This window comes from Anoplopoma fimbria, chromosome 24 (assembly GCF_027596085.1).
Source record: "Anoplopoma fimbria isolate UVic2021 breed Golden Eagle Sablefish chromosome 24, Afim_UVic_2022, whole genome shotgun sequence".
Lineage (NCBI taxonomy): Eukaryota > Metazoa > Chordata > Actinopteri > Perciformes > Anoplopomatidae > Anoplopoma > Anoplopoma fimbria.
Window position 1 is genome coordinate 16,374,494 of NC_072472.1, and position 21,630 is coordinate 16,396,123.

Below are 21,630 nucleotides of genomic sequence, written 5' to 3' on the forward strand. Positions count from 1 at the left end.
TCCAAAATAGCTTCCCCTCTATGTTTTGTAGAACTGCAGATGTCTTTGTCATATCTAGAATTAGATTTGCATGAATGGACATCTTTGTTAATTTTGCCGTCTCAGCTCGGATAAGCTTGGTTAGATTTTGTTATTCATTGACAAACGTGGATTTGGTATCACATCGCTCTCTTGTCAGCCACCAAAAGCAGATTGTGGGAAAGCACATTCTGCTTTCTAATTGATCAATACAGAGGTTTACCCTAGGTTGCAATAAAGATATAAGAGTGGGGAAAAATACATTTATTTACATTGAGCGAGTGTCCTGAGATACTCATATTATTCATGTTATATTCCCATTTACACCAACTGAAATGTGTGTCAGCATTGTTGTAATGCATGCTGGTTGTGGTGGTGCCTCTAATGGTGTGTGTGTGAATGAGTTATAGAGCGAGAGAGAGAAAGAGAGGGGGAGTGAGACGAGGGAAGAGGGAGGGTAGTAGTGGTGGGAGGAGAGGTGAGGGAGCAAGTGTTTACTCGAACTGACCAGGAATATAGCGCTTATATGGAAGATGATTCTGGAGGAAGGGGGTTACTGGCGGACAAGATGTGTTGGCTCTGTATTATCAGCCCACGGCTGCACACTCGGCTGATCTCTGGACCCTCAGATTGAGCAACACCACAAGAGACAGGCAGCTTCAAAATCAGTCAGAAACAAAGGCAGCAGAGAGGGAAGACGTGAATCAAAGAGAGCCAAAGGAACACAAAAAAAAAAAAAAAAAAAAAAAAGGAAAGAGCGACACTCAGCAGCAGGCTGAGTTTTAACAGTGGGGCGAGGGAAAAGGGCTGTCGTATAATAGAGTTAAACATTACCTCTGAGCGGAACAATGGTGGAGAGAACTTTTTATTTAGGGTTTTGGGGAGGAGTATGAAAGATTTGCGAGGACGGGGGAAGGGGGGGAGGTGGGGGATCGGAGTCAGGAGTCCAGCAAGGAGTAATTGTGGTGACAGCCAGTGCAAGGAGACAAGGACTCATGTGAGACACAGAGGAGTAAAAATATAGGGACAGAGAGAAGGAACAGAGAGGGACCGGCACACCCCAAACTGGACTTCAGTATGGGTGTTAAGAGCAAGGCTGCTGCTGCTATCTTAGTCCTGCTGCTGTTCCTCGGCTCCCTGTGGCTCCGTGAGTATTTCTGTGTGTGTGTGTGTGTGTGTGTGTGTGTGTTTGTGAGTATGCATTTGTGGTTTATATCTTGTGCTTATAACCCAAACAATCCCTCCCTTGTTTGAAATGCATACGCTCCTCGTCAGGAATGTGTCACATGGTGTGGTGGCTGAAGAATCAAGAATGATGGTCACACAGCTCTCTTTATGTTGAAAAATGTAACACAACAGAAGTATTTCTATGTGTGATTTGACATGTTTTGGGAGTTTTAGATGATACAGTGACTCTTGTTTTTTTATATGAGCTATTTTAGGCACATCAGGTAAACTGTGGCCTAAATACAGACGTTTTATACATGGGACATAACATCTGAAGGGTTTATAATTCAAAGCAGCCCCCAATTCTTTGTACCTTATTTTGGGAATCTTTGACTATTTGAATAAGTATGCAAAAATATTTAACTGTATTTTAGCTAGGCTTAAAAATAGTTTAATATAAGAAAGAACTTAATAATCAATAACTTTAATGGTTCCTTTCCATTTCAGTCCAAAAGTCTTCCTATATATATATATATATATATATATATATATATATATAAAAAAAATATATAATAAAATATTTTGTCACATGGGAACAAAAATCTGGTAAGCAGTGTATCAATGTTAATGGTATCATGTGATCTTTTTCTCCTGCTTGGATTAGATTCAAAGATTTGAGAGTCTTGAGGGAGATTTCAGAGTGCAAATGAGCTGAAAGAAAAGTTCAACTGGGAGCATAAACAGCCAACTCTGCATGCTCATAGTAACCCAATTAGGAAACTTAAATTTAGATGCAGCTCTTAGTTTGCGGTAACAAACTTCCCTGTTGACATTTTTGTCAACATCTGCAGTAGGTCACAGAAAAGTTGGAAATGCATGTTTGTAAGAAGGGCTTTGTATTGTATTTGAACTGAGAGACTTTGGTAGCTCTGTGAGGCTAACTGGCCTACTTATCTGACAGGAAACTTATTGTTCAAGAAGGTCTTCCAGGGTCAGTGTGGGAGCTGATGGCATTTCTGTTAATGACTCATGTTGAGGAGCACTGGCAGATGTTATGGCTTTTGGTTGTATGGCTGTTTCTTATCTGTGGGGTCGAGATCTTCAGCAGCCTCCTGACAGGAGGTCCCAAATTGAAGTGTGGATTGGTTTGACTTCAGTAAGCTGACTTCAATATACCACAGTTGCATTGAACAAGGCTTGCTGGGAAATTACAAATGTGTCACAAATTACCAGGCCCTATTTGAATTTGAAGACATAGGCCTACTGTATATCAGTGTGAAGGGGCTTTCATGTCAGCTATTTTTATAACTGCAACTTATTTATTCCTATATAGTATTGCGTCAGTAAATAATGGTTCATGTATGGGTTTTGTGGCTCAATGGAAAAATGTAATTAGAGAATTTAATAAGGTTGCACATGATCTTTGCACATGATGTTTACTGAGGAAGTCAGTGTTTGAGACGGTCAATTAAAATCACAGGGTTTGCTTTGTCACAAGCTGGAATGAGCTCAAAGGGATTCAAACTCAACATCAAAGCCTGCTGTCTAAATAATGTTATTTTCTGCCTTGTCTGGCTGTCTATCTACTCTGTCTTACGTGATTAGAGTACGTGAGCACTAGCTCCAAAAGTTGCTAAATCTGTCATGTAAACCGCCAAGATGGCAAAACTGACAGCTTTCGTAAGGGAACCAATGTGAAAGCTGTCAGTTTAAGCCCACTCCTTCAGGCCTCCTCCTGAAGCCATTCCCCCACGATTATCATTATAAAGATAAACTTGTACTAATGATAGTTAACAGCTTGTGGAAGACTCTGTAGAACTAACTAGAAAGTCAGGCAAGTAGGCCGTCAAATCACAGGCTCATAGAGTGGGGCGGTATGACGTATGTTTGTAGGCCAACGACTGAAGTTAGCATCACATTGGTTCCCTTGCAAAACGCCAATGGGATGTTTCCGTTAGTCTTTGGATTATTGCGGAAAATAATTTATGCGTTAAACAGAAGTTTATGATATGAACACATTTGTTCAGCGAGATAATCTTCACAAATGAACAAAGTTAGGCTTTAAATGAACTACAATGCAGTTGAAGAAGGCTATGAAGGCGGACTAGTTGGCGTGATGTTTTAAAATTTGATTAAGCCACTTGTTACCAACTGCCTTTTCTAATACGTGTAAAAACTTCAAAATTCACTGGAGGGGTAACTACTTACATATTTTATATCTGAAATCACCCACTCTGGTGATAAATCAAATGTTAAAAAATATAAAACTGTATACTTACTTATTCAAAGTGGCTATGATCATTATTTATACAATAACAAATACTGAATCAAATGAGAATCTGACAATATTAAAAGAAGTCACTTATTGTAATGAACCTAAAAATACCTGAATCTGCAGCTCATCTTAGCTTTATGGAGCTTTATAGTGTTTCAGCTCAGTGTTCAGCTCTCATAACGGGGTTTTCAGCCGTAGTAGGCAGCAGTTGTCAGTGAAAAAGCTCTAAAAACCTTCTGTACACCACACAGACAAAGTTACGCTATAGTTGGTGAACATATCGGAGCGTTTAGCAGCTTAAGAGCCAGATATTCCACTCAGGAGAGCTAAAAGAGAGTAAATGTTAGACTTACATTCATCAGGTGACCAGAAACTTGACTCCAAATGATTTAGTAATGTTGCTCTGTAACTGCTGGATGCGTAAATAAGTGATCTATATTACCTTAAAAGGATTTGTCATTTTTGTGTTCACATTTTGAGTCACATTGACCCGGACTTCTTTATAATTAATATGGAAATGCAAACTAATAAATATTTTATTTTTATGTGTTAAATAAAAAACCCTTGTGTTTGAAAAAGAGTTGCTGTATTATCTGCAAAGAAACACTAACCGTGAATTTCTCTTCATAATGTCTCACTGCAGAGGGAGGTTTGGATTACCAGTGGGATTCTTGTTTAAAAGGTTATAATCAGGTGAACACGGTAAGAGCACACAGATTATAAAGCATTTACCCCACTTATTACATTTCCTTCATATGGGTGATTTTGTGAAGCAGATGGCTAATTTGAATGCGGTGAGTCACTTCCGCTTTCTCTCTTTCTTTGTCCCCTGTCACTCGCCCCCACACTCACACCCGGCCCTTCCCCCCACTGTCAGCTGCACCAGCTGTATAACAGCAGCGAGGCCGATGGGGCTGAGGGCCCCCAGGTCATAGAGGGGTGCCCTGGTCAGACCTTCCAGGTGTCACTGCTGCTCTCCCACCTGCTGGCTGCTCCGGCCTACACCTCGGACGTGCGGCTGCAGCCATATTTGTCCAGCTGGGATGAGCTTGTGAGGTGAGATCATCAGATAAAGCAGGAGAGGTGGATTAATTTACAGCCACTAGAAAGAAAGAAATAATTTAATGTTTATGGCATGCTGGACTCTGTATGTTGATTCATCTCTTTCTGGGTTACTCCTCCAGGTTTATGGAGGCGCTGGGCCCGATGGTGGGACTGATATCTAAAGAGATAGAAAGCAAGACTACCATAATCCGTCAACTGGCCCTGTTGTCAGAAGGGAACCCTGAAGCAGAGCTGGGCCCAGATATACACTCCATAAACGGTGTGAGCGCAGAGGACGGGGCAAAGAACAATCAGGAGCTCTCACAGCACACTGGCGCTTATCACTCTGTGCGCTCCATGATCTGGGTGGAGCTGAACCGAGGACTTGTGGACTTCCACCACCAGACGGAATCTGGATGCCGGACTCTTCTGCGTCTGCATCGTGCTCTACTTTGGCTGAAGCTCTTCCTGGAGAAGCTGGCCGAGACGCCGGTGGCCGGCCGGCTGAGGAGCCCCTCAGAGCTGTGCCGAGAGGCCTACCAGAGCACCCTCGCCAACCACCACACCTGGTTCGTCCGCAGGGCCGCCGAGCTGGCCTTCATTGCCATGCCAGAGCGGGGCTTCTTCTTCAGGCTGGTGTGTGTGCAGAGCCAGGAGGAGATGAACACGGTGCTGAACAGAGTGGTTCAGTCCATTGGGGAGGTTTATGACAGGACGCAGAAAGCCCTGGAGGAAAATAACATGCTGGACTTACCATAAAAAAAGACTTGACCATATTTGCACTGTCCTCATGGTTTCCTGGGCATCACACGTAAACATCTAGCTAAAACACGTGGTGGAAACATCTCCAGGAAACATGAATAAACTTTTTCCAGCTAAAATTCACACATGCCATATCCCCCCCCTCCCCCCAACCAAAGCGCTGCGTCAACAATCAACTGATACTGAAAGACAGTTTGCTTTCGGCCTGTGGCCATTCTTTGCTACATTTTATGAGATCATGACTCGCCTACTCACCTTAAAGGCATTTTTAAGACAGCTGATGCATTCAGGTTGGCTAAACACAGACTGTGAATTATTTAAGCAGGTGCACATAATAACATGGGTACCACACACTTAAAGCAACCCTTTACAACACCACTGCTATAAATACAGCATTTTGTTAAGCTTATAATGTTCTTCAGCAGTGATTTTGTAATGGATTGCATCAGATTGTAGAGTTCATGTTTTTTTTACATTTCAAATTCTATTAAAAATGGCTGCTGTTTTAATTGTAGCTAATGCTTGGTGATTTAATATGCTACCTCCGAAGCTGGCTTTGTCCAGATGCCTTGTAGCCTTTAAACTGGGACCAATCTATCCTGATTAAAGAGGTATTACACAAAGAAAAATCAACATGTGCCGAACAAAGGACTAAATGGTGCTTCATAGCGTGTGAGTGTGAAATACATTTCTCTGTTATATATTGTAAATTTTTCTATCTTGTTTAGAATTATTAAATATCTTTAAAAAAAAGAATCCACATGCTTATTTTCTGACGTAGTTTGGTCCATGTGATAACTTTGACATTTAAATGCCAATGAATGAACTGTGTAATTTCATCCACCATCCAGCAGAGGTTCCGTTGCTCTGCTACAGACTAATCTTCACCTACTATCATCATGGTGGACATAATCTGCTCTGTGTGACACTCTTACCTGGACACATTTTGTGGAAATGGGCAGTTTTTTTTAACCCAAATACAAATGCTGTTTCCCCTTATTATCTCTTTGTTTGTAAAAAAAAAATTAAAAAAAAGAGAGATGTTATGGCTTAAATATTAGAAAAAATCCAGATCTGAAGAATAGCAAAGGGTTGCAGATTATTCAGGATTTATATATATAGAATGTTTGTGTAACAGACAGAATAGCATGTGTAAGCATCAATCACCAGCGCTACTCTTGATCGGACTATTGTAAACCCACAAATACCTCTAATGCCATGTAATCCTGACTCCCTTTTCCTGGACTGTGTTCTCTCTTTCTGAGGATGAGACAGTGAAGAAAGGAGAGATAAGGATAGAGCCTGAAGCCTCGGAGTGAACAGGAGACAGGAACTGGTTGAAGGTCAGTGAGCGGAAGTACACTTCGGCTGTAATCTTGTCAAGCAGTTGGCGGCGGGCTAAAGTAAAGCAGCCCCCAAAGGAAAATAAAAATACTAACTAAAATAAGAATTCACACATTTCTGAGCTTGGGTCGATCTTGGGTCGATCATCTTTCATGATGTGAGGAATCTGGGTGTGACCCTGGACGACCAACTGTCGTTCTCAGCAAACATTGCATCGGTCACACGCTCCTGCAGATTCCTCCTCTACAACATCAGGAGGATTCGCCCCTTCCTCACTGACGAGACGGCGCAGGTGCTCATCCAGGCTCTGGTCATCTCCCTCCTGGACTACTGCAACTCACTACTTGCCGGAGCCCCGGCGTCGGCCATCAGACCCCTGGAGCTTGTCCAGAAAGCTGCAGCACGTCTGGTGTTCAATCGCCCCAAGTTCTCCCACACAACTTCCCTTCTCCGTTCTCTACACTGGCTCCCTGTAAGAGCTCGCATCCAGTTTAAGACTCTGGTGCTAGCCTACAGGGCAGTGAAAGGAACAGCTCCTTCCTATCTCCAGGCCTTGGTCAAGCCCTACACCCCCGCCCGACCACTTCCTCTGCTGCCTCGGGCGATTGGTTGCCCCGTCGCTCAGAGGTCCCTGCGGCCGATCCACCCGGTCACAGCTTTTTTCTGTCCTGGCCCCTCAGTGGTGGAATGAACTCCCCACTGACGTCAGGACAGCAGAGTCGCTGCCCATCTTTAGGCGCAGGCTGAAAACTCACCTCTTCAAGAAGTACTACCCTGAGCCTTCCTCGTAGCACTTATTTGCATTCGTATTAGTTGTTGCACTTACTGTATTCGTATCAGTTCGCTGCACTTATTGTATTCGTATTCGTCTATTGCACTTATCCTATTCGTATTAGTTTGTAGCACTTATTATATTCGTATTAGTCTGTTGCAATTATTGTTTTCGTAGTAAATTGCCTCTGCACTATACTTTTGCTCTGGCTTATGCTTTAAGATGCTTGTTTAAGAAAGGAGATGCACTTATGACTTCTGGTGACTAGTAGTTCTCTTGAATACCTATGTTGAATACACTTCCTGTAAGTCGCTTTGGATAAAAGCGTCTGCTAAATGACTGTAATGTAATGTAATGTAATAATGAACAACTACTTGTATTATGATCCAAACAATACTTTAATCTGAAACCTTTAACAATGCAATGTGTGTAGGAGGATGACATGTTGCTGGTGATATTTCCACTACGCATTTACTTCCTCTTGATACTCTTGTGAAAATAAAGTGCAGCGACTCTCGCTAGTTCACATATATGAACATAACCTTGACTCTTTCTTGCAGTATGTGTGCACTGGTTAACTAGGGTGACCACTGGTGCTGTAGACTTTGAGGATTATGGAATAGGAGATTCACCTGACGCTACATTTGACACTGGCTGGCTTCTTTTTCTGTCCACTACAAACAGCGATACTCCATTTGACTACATTATGATTCATAAAAAGCCTCGATAAAAGGATCAACTTCCACATTATGGCCACTCCACTTTAAAAAGGTGCAATGTGTAAGTTCTGGCCACATGCTCCAAATAGGGGGCAGCATTTCACCTCTATTACTGGGCCTATATTGTGTTTATATGGCATTAAATGGGACAGCATGACCCATGAAAGCTTTCATAGTTTGTTTATTTGATTTTACCAAAGTGGAAACGAGAAAACGACTCGTATTTTGGTTTCACCTGACCCGGCACCTGAAGACTACTTTACCGGGAAGAGACAAACCTTAATTTAGCAGCTGTGTACCAACTTCTGGGGTCACAGTGTGCTGTGGCCAACGACAACGCTGGGTCTACCCTGTGTAACGGCAGCAAAGATTGCTGAACCTACTGGCTGAGATTCCCACAGCACGGCGTTTGTGCTGGCTCAATGCGAGCTAGCTGCTAACTGAAGGTTGCGTCTCCCGGAGATGCTGCCCGCTCTCCTCCCGGCGAAATACTGGAAATCTTGTTTCTGCCACTTTGGGTTTGGGGCCCTGTACCTTCAGGGTGATTGACAAGCCCAGACTGGACGCTACAGTTACTCACTATCACCTCTAGAGGTAAAGGTGGTATTACAAGATAGGACGGGCTGAGGCTAGCTATTTACCATAATAATGTCAATAGATATCTTTGCCACATGGACACCTTTAACAACACGTAGTCACTTCTTAACATGCAGTTGATAATGTTAGCTAATTTTTTTAAATAAAATAATGTAATGATAGGAACACACCCATAAAAAAAATCCCCATTTGTATATCAATTACTCACCAGAGTGTTGAATTGAGTTTTACACGTTTCCCATCGCGAAAACAGAGTTATGTTAAATCCTTGACGGACTGTGTACATGGAAGCTCGGTTAAACAGCAAAACTTAATAAAAATACCTTTAGAAACTCTTACACGTGCAGGATGACGCAAGTCATGTTTTTTCCAGCCGTATGCTCACTGACGTTACTTCCCAAACATGCATTTCCCCAAAATCTTACTAATTAAAACACTTCCGTCAATAACGGCGCACAATTGCGCATGCGCGATGCGAGCCTTTGCAGGAGACAGTAGAGGTGTGTTTTAAAAAGGAAAATGTTGGCAAAATACACGTCTTGGAAACGGATTTATTTGTATAGTTTTGCTGTTGTTAAACCTGACCTCCATTTACCTCAATTCATCGAGGATTTGCCCATGAATAATAAATCCCTTCCCTCATCCTATGATGACACCAAAGATGACGTGTGAGCCTGATTTCCCTTAAATGACATTTATTTATTTATTTCTCTATCTTGGTTTGCAGTAAACATGAGCAAAAATATACATACAGTAAGAGCAAAAAATAAAGATCCAGAATAGAATCATCATCCTTTTGGGGCGAGAGTATCTCAACAAAATTTCATGGATTTCTTTCTTGAAATATCCTTACACCGCAGTCTCAGGCAATACAACGATAGAAGACGAGGGGTTAAGTGGGGGAAATGAGGTTTGTTGAAGTTATGCCTTATTTTAATTATGAACAGTTAACTCTCTTCTAAAAAGTTAATTCAGGTTTTGCATTTGAAAGTTCTCTGAAAGCTCTTTCTGATATATTCACTATGAATTTACTTTTAATGAGTGTGTCTTGATGCTGAAACATAGACTTCAGAGAACTTTCATTGCAAATTTTAATGGGCTCAATTTTTTTTCAAAGTAGACAGGACTCAAACCATGGCAAAAAATGTTTTCTAGATTCAACAAAAAAAACCTTTTCCAACCAACTTGCTAACATTTTGCCATTTCTTGAATTGAATGCAGGAAACATACCAGGTAGCTCCCACAACATGATACAATCCAAACTTTATACATTCTCTCCACTTTACAACAAAATAACAATAAAAATACTCTTTTATAAATAAAACACTTTTTATATTCCATCACGATAATGCACACTGGCAAAAAATGCCTGACTGCATATATCTTAACTTTCTTTCTTATGTCTTCCTTGCTTTTGATGAAACACTGACTTAGTTATGGCCTTTCTAATAAATACATACAGCGCACAAGAAATAAATGTATTGCTTTTTGAGGACATCTCCAAATTATCACAGACAAATAAATGATAAATGGAGATAACAGGAAATAACATTCTGTGACACTGGAGAACAACACTGTCTGTCCACCAGGAGGCACTGTCATGTTGTAGAGAAACACGTTCCTTTTGTGCGTATTATAATTATTATTATATAAGAGTAGGCCTTTTAATAACACAGGGTGCTTAGCCCTCAACCTGGATCCTTCAGTATCTCTGCTGAGGATGTGTCAGTGCAGCACAAATAAATCAAATTTAAACTGTCATGAAGATCTTTGGTTGAAGAACTAATCTCCACATGCACATGAGTAAAACAAGAATGGCCAATTAGGCGATAAAGATGAACATTTTATTTGCCATAATGTGATTCAATAGGGTTTGATCAATTTAAGAATGATTGGGATAAAATAGGATTCAATGCATTCAAATGTTTTGCCTTGCTTTATCCATTTTGAAGACAGTGATTCAGGCGTTTGACACATGGAGGAGGGGCGACAAAGTAGGTTAAAGAAGTTGAGCGTGCCTGTTCTGGATTAGTTGACCAGATTAAGAGATTACAGATAAATTAAGTAAGTATTGCAGGAATGCCAGAGGAGAAATACATGAACTGCTCAGTGGATGGTCACAAAAAGCATAAAGAGCCTATGATGACTGTTGGAGCATGTCCTTCATTATGAATAACCCTTCAGATGTAGATCAGATAATCACATCGGATCTAACTGTCTTTTTTTGTCAAGTCTGGATCAGAGAAATAAGCTCTGAGAGTATATAAATGGTGGAGTCAAGCCAGACCTTAATGTGAGTGAACAGATGCATGTGTTCCACATTTGCTGCGATGACATGGCAGGATCACAGTCACATTGGTACAGTTTTTCATAGCCGTGCCAAAGTAATGCAAGGTTAAAAGACTCCACAGATTTCTCCTGCCAGCATTTACAGGTGTTTCTTAACGCACATTAATGTAAACAGCACTAAACTCGGGCCTTATCTATGCTGTTTCAAACAGGTCAGTTGTCTAGTTATCGTGATAGTTTTGCTGTCGGACTGATTCATACAGAAATGGAGAATACCATAAGAAAACAAGAAATTCAAAAGAAAAATGATTCAAGGAAGTAAATTTGTTTTGTTCATTTTCTACAGGACAATAAAACAAATCTACCAACTCACATATTCAAGACTCTAGTCACCATTAAAAGAATATGTAAACTATACCTTTTGATATCCTGGATGAATATAGTAGAGGATGATAACGGGTACGAGTGAAAGAAAGGGCGCAAACACAAACTTTCTACATCCTTCAAAACTGTACATTAATTAATTCAAAGCACACTTCCAGTGTAAATCAATACAAAATATGACAATGGCATCTATTTTCTGATACATATGAAATAGATGCACAACACACAAAAAAATGCTGTAAATATTTGTGTTAAAAATTGAGACACAAGAAAATAGCTCTTGGTTCAGCTTTAGGAATAAATGATAGACACAGTGACAGGGGGTGTAACGTCATCGTGCAGCAGGAGGATCAGTTTTCATTTTGATATTCAGTTGGTTGATTGGGAGCCTGAGAAGCATAACTTTTCTGTTTAGCCAGTAGCTGATTGGTAGTTGTCGTTTTTTTTTTTGTCAAACTAAGGCGATGTTGTAAGATGACTGAAACATGACAGACGTCTCCTTTCATAATTCATCAGTGGTGTTGATAATTATATTTTAACCCAAATATGAAGCACATCTGTTTCATAAGCCGCTCTCAGGTCAAACAACCAGTGTGAATATCAAATGATCCAAAAAATTATTATCATTTGATGGAAGTCGTCCCATCCGAAGAATGGACCCAGGCATTCATAATGTATGCCACTTAATGAATATTGCACATTGCATGCAACTTCCCGACCTACAGTATGAAATGGGACCTGTGAACGGAGCACACACACTCTCACACACACACATGCACAAACATACACACTCTTAAAGGTTTTGACCTCTACTGTAACTCCCTTTTTTTTGGAGATGCCTATCTTACAGTATTGTTCTCATAAATACACACTTGCTGTGTGTTAACTTCAATAGATTATAGTGTGGCCCCTCCTGGTGGTCAGTGGTTTAACATAACCTTATTACACACTTAGCAGAGAGGTGGGACACTGGGGCCTCCTGCCCTCATTGCACACTAAAGACAATACACACATGCAAAATGGTTTCATCTCTGCATCCACCCATCAATATATATGCGAGTCTGTTGGATTATTCTTTTAAGTGCAACAAAATATACGTACTGATATAAGGTTATGATACCGTATAAATACTGTAGATATACACATTTTGTATTGTAAGTTGTGTATATTTATAGAGGGGTACTCTATTAGGAGGCAGCAGGAGGGGAGCAGCAATACAGTTTTAAGGTTGCTGATCCTTGCAAACTTTTAAAACACATGTTCACATCCTTTACATCCCCTAGTTTGTCATGCAGTATAAATAGACGTCACCTCAAACTAATTTACAGAAAAGAATTTGTCCCAAAGCTCACAGACAGAAATAATGACAGAATTACCACCCTTTTTATTCTTGTCCCATTTCATCACACAACTGGACAAACAAGTTACCCCATAGTTTGGGGGGTTGTAAACAATTCCTACAAAGGGTGTGAATACTGAAATTTGTTTCTGTGTATGTGCAATGTTGCAGAGAATGAAGAAAGTAGTTTTCAGGAGAGTAAAAAGGTCAACCTAGTTGATATTGATCCTCAGCTTGAAAGACACTCGTCCGGCAAACTTGTCTCTTTCACCTCCAACGGGAATGTTGTTGGCGTTGATCTTGCACTCGATGTTGATATCTTCATTGGCAGTAATGTTAAGGAACTTGACGGCAACCAAAGGCTGAGAGTAGTTCACCTGCAAAAACAAGTCCCAGGACATCTTTAACACAGTAAGTGATGCATTCTAACTGGTATGTCTTTAATAAACTGTCTAGAGATACGTGATAGCTGCGTGGTTATTATTATAAGCAATATTTGCTAATGTAAGTAATATTTGGATTTCAGACATAATCTTACCTGAGCTTTCTTGCCATAGTAAGGGTAGTACATAAGGTTGAAAGTGCCATTTGGAGGGAAGTAAATCATCTCTCCAATTTTGTCAGAGTCTTCTCTCTGAGGGGATGGAACAACTTCATGAGTTACAGCCACACCATATATGTAGAAGAGGATAAGGCGAGCCCCACAAATCTCCTTCTTTTCTCTAAATCTAATTTCCAAACAGAATTCCACACCACTATCTACTTCAGCAGTCTATTTAATATATAAACATATATTCAAAATCTACAGTACTACTTTTAATGTTTTAACGCATCTAAAGTCTAAAAACACAGGTTCCGTCCTGTTCTTACCCATTGATCTTTGCCAACTTTGTATTTCTGAGAGTGAGCAATTTAATGAAACGCAATGTAGGGGAAAAAGAAAAAAAAAGAAGAGGAACATACACAGGAGGTGTAAGTGACAAAGAGGCATGTGATGCAGATATGAAAGTTGAACGATACAAGCAAGAGACTTCAAAGGGAATGGAGACGAGGGAAAGGAAGAAGATGAGATTGAGGCACAAAAGCTATAAATGGGCTGAAATCCAAATTGTTATGTTACACCTTTCATTGTGAAAGACAAAAAGGGATTACCTTCGCGCCACAGGTGACATACGGAGCCTGTCCATCCTTTCCTGGCAGCATTCCAATCACCTGGTGAGAAAAAGAGACAGCACGTCTACAGAACTATTTCAATTTAACTCATTTAAAATACAGAGGAATGGAAAATCAACATTTTCTATAAAATATGCCAGAAATGAAAGATAAATGCAATAACCAAGGACTGTTATCTTCCTAGTGACTTTCTATTTATTACTGGGATACTATTTTCCTTATTCCCAACCAGTTTAATTATCTCAGTCACTCCATGTCTCATAGCAACACCATCCCTCTTCCTTCCCTCTTTTGTCTTTCATACCCGATTCAGCTTGATGATGATGCATGGCTTGCCGTCCTGGTATCCATAGTAACGATCATTGATTCCAGAGCAGTCCTCCAGAATGGTGCGGTTGAACTGACAGGAGCGCTTCGGGTTGTTCTTCACATCGCCGCTGTCCTCCTGCAGGAAGTACTGGTCCGGGGTGCACGCATTATTTTTCTCAGCCTGGACGGAGTTGTTGTAGGCTGCAGAATGTGTGGGGGGGGGGAGAATATTTATTTAATTTTGCTTGTAAGGGCTTATGAGTCAACTGAAACCTTGGTGCAAGACAATCTCACAATTCAATTCATTCATTCTAGATTGCTGGATAATCCACAGCAGTAAGCTTTTTGAGTCACTATACGATAGGCCGAGAGCCAGACTCACGTGTCAGGAACTTGTCCAGGGCCTGAGCGTACATGTCCCAGCTCTCAGTGTCCTTGATGCTATAGACAATCTCATAGGTCTCCGATTTGGGTCTAATCACCATACCTGTGAGTGACAAGAGAGACAGCAGGGCTTTCAGGACACCGCGCCACGGCCTGTGACCTGTGTTCACGCAGTTTGTGTCATTAGCTACTGTACCTGGTGTGGAGAGCCTGTCTTGCCAGGTTGGTTTGTGCTCATCCAAGGTCTGCAGCATGACATACATGGTGAGTGCAAACAAGCCGGCAAGGAAGATGTAGAAAACTACATAGAAGAGAAGAATAAGACCTGCAGACAAAGAGAGAAGAGAGTGGTATCAGCTGTGAGCAATATCAGTGAGAAATGGAGTGTTATCATAGATAAATGATTCAGATTAATAGACTCTTAATCATTCTATACATTGAAACTTATAAGTAGGCCTACTTAGTAAAGCTAAATCATACAAATGGAGTTAATCTATATGTATTATTTCAATTAGCATTGTTTCTTAACAACAATTCTGTTCAAACCATTAGCATATATTGGCTAAGAACAAAATTACAATGTACTGAAAACAATATATATTTTTTTACAATTACACTAAGCTTCATACAAACAAACATTTTGTAATTACCACACACTAACATGAAAAGCACTGCAAACAACAGCCCTTCCCTTATGATCAAACAATGGGATTATGTAGAACTTTCCTACACATTTCCGGTGTTTACGTGTTTAAAAAAAAAAAGAGGCATGGGCTCTGTGCAGATACATTCTTCTTTGTTGTATTATTCATTGACACTTTCACAAATGTTCTCTTTTAATCCAGACTTCTGTCTCACAATGCTGGTGGCTGTGCATTAGAATGAAAGGTTTTTGATTTATTCATGAAGGCTACATCAGTTACATCGGCAACTTTTGGTAAATGCAATCCATTTCATGATTACCGTAATGCTCATTTTTAAGTACGAATAATCTTACATCAGTGTAGACCATGGAATTAGTTCATTTTAATTAAATGTTGCTGCAGTGTTGTGTCAGCGTGGTCACTTTCGGACCAATAATGTTCACAGGAGGCCAGTTAATCCTCATTAAACTATTAAACCATCTGCCTCTCTCTTTCTCACTCACACATGAATAACTGTCCTTTACATGCTTCAAATATAACTGAACAACGTGGTCTAAAATGAAGTCGATTTGATCAAATATTTGGTCCAAACAGTATCTTTAGGGTTGCTTTCTTCGCAATCTCGCATCCATTAAACCAAGGTTGAAAGGCTGTTCTCTGATCAGGATCATTATAGAGTTTCCCTGTCCACAGAGGGGGAGGAACGATGACAGAGGGGGATACAGGAGGAGGGAGAACAAGGACCCCCTGGAGACCGGGCCAAAGGGTCAGGAGATTACAGGCCATCATAGACTAGACCTATTTCATTAACAGTGTAAGAAGACCATGGTGATCATGTTACATGGGCTCCAACTAATGGTTGATTTTCTTTTCAATTAATTTTTCCTTTCTTATTAATGGTTTTCACAGTGCTCAAGGTGATATCTCCTGATTGCTTGTTCTGTCCAAATAACAGTCTAAAGGCAAAAGATCAAACATTTGACATGTGAGGGGCTTATTATAAATGGCTGAGAATTCATCAAAATTATGGTTTTATTATTCTTCTCATGAACAATTAACGGACTTGTTTCAGCACCGTCTAAAACACTGAAATGGAAAAATTAAATAATCTGTAACATTGTACCACTCCGTCACAGCTGTATTTTATTTAATGCACAGAGGTTAGATGAACCCTCTCTGGGATGTGATGTTTCCTACTTTAATGATAAAATACGTTTGAAGCAGCTGTTCGCTCCCACCTCAGACATTCCTGTATACACAAAGAGCAGAACTACATAAATAGCCTCTACTATGACGAATCCCTCATTTTGAGCACCAACACCTGAGGCCTGTTTTGTGTAGCAACTGAGTGCCCTGACCCCAGTGCATCTGCTGGGTGGCCCCCAGCGTGGAGCTCTCTCGCTCTGTCGGCAGGCGCTGCATCTGCCTCCCCACACAGCCAGGCTTAGAGGAATCCATAACAAAATGTCAAGGGGAAGTCAAAGGCAATTACAGAGGCGTATCTTGATGATTTAGAGCTTGCGTGTGTGTTTTTTTTCCATCCAATTGTTACTGGAGTTATTGGAACCTGAGGTGTAATGACTGAATGGCTAAGTAAAATGGCTGTGAGCGTCCCGTCTGTTGCGTGGAAAGACCCGGGCTGAGTCATTAAATATATAGAGAGTCAGCCCTCCAGGCCCCGGACCAGGCCAGAGGCACTACATCGAGAGCTTCATCAGAGACAAAATGTGACAAAACTAAAGTGTTAAAGAGGGGATGTGGTGCAAACCGCAAACATGACACCACCCAGGGAAGTCTGTACGTGAAAACGTGCATGTGGGTGCAAGCGTGCAGGCAGGGTGGCTTTCCCCCTGGCAAAGAGGGTGTTGGGTTCACAATCGGCCCACTCAGTCCATGACGATGATGGACAGTGAAGCGTCTCCCTTTCACCCTGGTTTTGTTTGCAGACGGCAGTTGAAAGCAACATACAAAAGGCCGGGGTGGGATGGTTTAGCATCCTGTTCTTTATTCAGTAATAATGACAGGAGGTGTCTCTTTTCTTTCAGAATTAATTAGGAGGACACACTGATAATTTGCTTTTTAAATTGGTGATCAAACAGATCTCTGAACGGAGAAAGAATAAATAGCTATGCGCTGTGGTTCTCTTATTATTAAACCATCTATTTAGCACCATTATATACTTGTATATGCGCCACAATCTTATACTGAGACCACCATCATGGTTTGGTTACCCATCAGGCCCTTGAATGCTCTTTTCCTGTGCTGCAATAGGAGCCTTTTGTTGTTTTTGGAAGTGGGAAGTGCAGAACATTTAATTAGTTCTATTTTAAATAGAGGTAGTTGTTTGAACGTGTTTGCCTGGTCTCGGCTGGTGGCAATGTAACATCAAAATTGCAGGATTGTTCTGTTTTATCAGGGCTATTTCCATATCTTTACAGCTCTTTACACAAAGCAGGACACACAAGCAAGTTTTCTGTTTCATCCTCAAAGAAGCCTTTGATCTAAGGCTGTGCACGTACATTATACTGCATCATTATAAGTGTGAACAACAAATTTGCTTTTTAAAGAGACTGGCAACCTTCCTTGTGTGTTTTCTCTCCTTTTTCTGAGGGCATATTGACATAAGTGTGTAAAGAAAATGGATGGATGGACTGCTACGCAGTCAAACAAGTGGACCTAGGGGTAGGGCACGTGCAATGTATGCATCATTAGGAAAATGAGAAAGTGCTGAGGTGAAATGACAAGTTTAGCAGACCTACATGTTGTGGCTGACTACAGAAATAGCCTAATTAACAAGCCTAAGAGAGCACAGCTTAAAAAGGCCACCAGACCTTAAAGCACCTGGGACGCCCTGAGCTGGATTAAATCGTACACTGCACGAGGATTCCAGCAAAGGAAGCTACAGTCAATGATTACCAACTTCGCACTTATAGTAAAATGTCCATTCATGAAGCGTTATCACCAGAATGGAACCGTAAGTAAAATCACTTTCAGCATAATTCCAAACATAAAACTTCAGTGCTGCTTAGATCATGTCCCCAGTGTAAAGATAAAACATTATCTAAATTCCTGAAAGTGGTACTTTCCTAGATCCTAACCTCTGAATTGATACCTCCCCCATCAGCCAATGAAGTCATTAGATTAGGATTAAATCCCTCACTGATTTACACTCACTGGGAGGGGCCGGGTTGGAGGTGATACAAATAGCTTTTGGCCCTCGGCTTTACCCAGATTAAAACGCTCCAATGTCATTAGAACAGAGCCATATGCGCCCTATCATTTCATGAATCTTTGAAGTAGTTGCAGGCTGGTTGCATGGCAGAAAGGAGGACAGCATGTGGCATTGCTACTGTGTTACATATATACGCAGGGATTGGATCTTCCTTCAAATCTCAGGGGGCAAAAGCCTGAAAATGAATGACATCATGTTTAATACTCATTAGATAAAGCTGCAGGCATACAAATCTATTAGGGCTTAACTCCAGCAACCAATCTCCCTGAAAAAAAAAAAAAAAAAAAAAAAAAGAGTCTCATCTGCAGCAGAATTCATGTAAAAAGCTGGCCAAAGCTATCTCATTGCTGGAAAGAGGAGCTGATGATATGCACTTTGCAGCGGAGTGGAACCTGCCTCAGCACTGCTGCAGCAAACTGGCATATTCAGACGTAAAATAAGACCGTATGTCTCCACCCTTATGCTGAGCGCATTGCGCAGAGAAAGCAGTGCCATAAATTAATAAAGAAAGAAAGAAACTAAGCAGAAGGGATTTTTTTTTTTTTTTTTTTTTTTTTCTTCCTCCACCACCGGCTTCCACAGGAGGGATGCCGCATTCAGATTTCAGCACCAGACTCTAGTCGACAGTGCAGCTCTAACTCATTACCTGAACAGTGGGAGAACATAATAAAGCAACCTCTATCAGGGTTAAATGAATACATAATTACACATATTTCATTTCTGGAGTCCTCCCGTGAAGCTTTAAGGCTTAAGGGACCGTGACAGAGACCTGTTACAGAGCCGTGCAGGGACCGTGTTTGCTGCATTGCTGTACATGGACAGTACTTACCCCAGCTGCTAGCCGTCCTGCCCAGGAACTCCCTCGTCCTCGGGTTCCATATAGATTCCTTCCATCCGCTTTTTTCTCCATCTTTCGACATGTTGTCATAAAAGTGTGGACCAACTGAGCCCTAATAAACGCGCCCTGATGCAATAAGCGCCGGGTAGGAACAATTGGCCAGAGACAGCACCAGAGAAAGAGAGAGAGAGAGAGAGAGAGAGAGAGACTTACTGTAGCAGCGCAGCTATGGGATTAGGAGAGGTAATTGAACCGGTCTACTTAAGCGCGCAGACGCACAAACGAATGGAAATAGGAGTACCGACACTCCTTCAGACAATGCAGTAAGAGAAAGATGGACGGCAATGAGCGGAAGTAGCGTCCCTGCACTCAAGCATAGACCTAATATCTGCCCTCCCCCCAGTTCTTGTCTACATGCCGCAGAGTTTTGATGAGTGGTGCAGAAATCCAGTGATACTGCGGTAAAGCACTGCCTCCGCCTCTCTCCAATCCCCCCCCCCCCCCTCCATTCCCAGGCAGAGCTACTCCCTCCCTCTTCTCCTCCCGCCCGGCCAATCATTTGCACCGCATCTCCATCAGCATCTCCATCTCCATCCCCCCCCCAACCCCCCCGTAAGCCCGACGCATGAAGGACAACCTCTAAAGCGAATCATGGGCCGGCTGAAGGCGTCCTTTTATTGGCTCTCAGGCCCCGAGCGTCACTATCCTCCCAAAAAAGAAAAAAAACAACATAATATCCCTTTTGATATTGCTAAAGGACTCTAGAGGAGTCTGTGGTTCCCGGTGATACATCGGAGCCCCCATTGTTGTGTTTAATTATCTATCTTAACAGGGAGGTTATTAATGGAATAATCTGCAGTCGCAATAAAAGAGAAAAATACTCTTCAGATGTAATGTAATTACTTCCACCACACCATGTTTGATTTAAAAAAAAAATCTAAAACACACATTTTATCTGCATGTGTCTTGTCTTTAGCATTGGTTGTAAATTGAGAGCTACAAGTAACACACGTTGTAGGTTACCATTCGACTAATCCTAGGGAATAAACTATAAAGAATTAAGAAAATATGAAGGAATTAAAGGTCTGATGGATTAAAATCGTTTGTGTGTGCTATATTGAAGCAGTGACTGTGGTGTTTTGCATGGAGCCACACCAGCAGGGGCGGAGGGTGAAAGTAGCGCCTCCACATGGACACAGAGGGTGCTGCAACACTTGCTGCAGAAGTGCAGTGGGAACACAATGTCCACTTCCCCACCATCTCCACTGTAAATCAACACAAGGCACGAAAACATGCACAAACCTGTTTGTTGTGTAAAGTTCATTATATAAAATTTATTTTGAATGACAATATCAATGCAAATATAGCACTACAGTGATTTCCAAGGTACACCGTATCTTACCATTTCAATATAGTATGGCACTCGTATAATGGCCACTGTTTTAGAAGACACACAAAACCAACAGTTTCTGTAAACTAGTTTGGAAATGATAGCTAGGGTTCCATATCAGTCTGTGAAAAGGAATCATAGTAAGGTGATTTACTTGGAGTTGGGCACAATAGTCAGTATCATTGGGACATTTTCAGTGTAAGGAATCTCTGCATGCATTGCACTTGCCCATTTCCTTCTACCTGACCTGTGTTTGTTTGAAAAATGGACTCAGTAAACTTGAAAAATCCTGGACCCTCAAACACGAGCAGGTGGGAATCAAAACAAAAAGGCCAAGCAGTGACTCTCAAACATTTAGATAGGTCTTCTTTTCACTGGGTGTACTGTACTGTACAGCTTGGTGCTAACTATCATAAAACGACAACAACCAAGAGACATTCAAGTGCCTTAATACTATTACAGAAGGGCGCACTCTTCAAGGTACAAACTTCATTTCACGTGGCTTTTCTGAAATAAAACAAATATGTAACAATAACCACTATATTAATAATGTTTCTTATGGTAACACCGTGTGGTGGAATGAACAACACCAGTAGTTCAAGATAGCAGCAAAGTATTCAAAATGTCAAGACAACGAGCTGTTGAAATCTGTACACAAATAAAAATGAATGTAGAAAAAAAGGGATATAAATAAAACAATAACACAGCTTAAAGGGAGTCTTGCATAAATTTAGATAAACAACTGTTGGACCATGCCTTTCATTAGAGGGCTTACTGTTTATTAGTCGAACTATAAGTAATGCATGGACTGGCTGCAGCAGATAAAGTACTTAATTCTTTTAGAAAAAACGAGTGAACAAAGTTATGTTTATACAGTATATGCTACATAATATGTATTGATTACAAGTATGAAAATGGAAATAATTGCTACATTTTCAATACAGTTGTAC

At 41.0% G+C, this 21,630-nt stretch overlaps 2 protein-coding genes across 3 annotated transcripts; one reads left to right on the plus strand and one right to left on the minus strand.

Moving 5' to 3' along the window:
* Positions 1–495: 495 nt before the first annotated feature.
* Positions 496–6,214, plus strand: gltpd2b (glycolipid transfer protein domain containing 2b). The gene is made up of 4 exons (XM_054625955.1): positions 496–1,165; positions 4,104–4,162; positions 4,338–4,516; positions 4,645–6,214. Exons 1-4 carry the CDS (start codon positions 1,096–1,098, stop codon positions 5,261–5,263), a joined length of 927 nt encoding a protein of 308 aa, XP_054481930.1. The 5' UTR covers positions 496–1,095; the 3' UTR covers positions 5,264–6,214.
* A 6,602-nt stretch (positions 6,215–12,816) lies between these two features.
* Positions 12,817–19,372, minus strand: atp1b2b (ATPase Na+/K+ transporting subunit beta 2b). Of its 2 annotated transcripts, XM_054626221.1 has the most exons (8): positions 19,282–19,372; positions 14,773–14,901; positions 14,575–14,679; positions 14,188–14,393; positions 13,863–13,922; positions 13,581–13,607; positions 13,249–13,344; positions 12,817–13,087 (listed from the first exon to the last, which is right to left on the minus strand). In XM_054626221.1, exons 1-8 carry the CDS (start codon positions 19,370–19,372, stop codon positions 12,923–12,925), a joined length of 879 nt encoding a protein of 292 aa, XP_054482196.1. In that variant the 3' UTR covers positions 12,817–12,922. The 2 variants fall into 2 exon arrangements, with proteins under 2 accessions (XP_054482196.1, XP_054482195.1); XM_054626220.1 differs by lacking the exon at positions 13,581–13,607.
* Between the last annotated feature and the right edge of the window lie 2,258 nt (positions 19,373–21,630).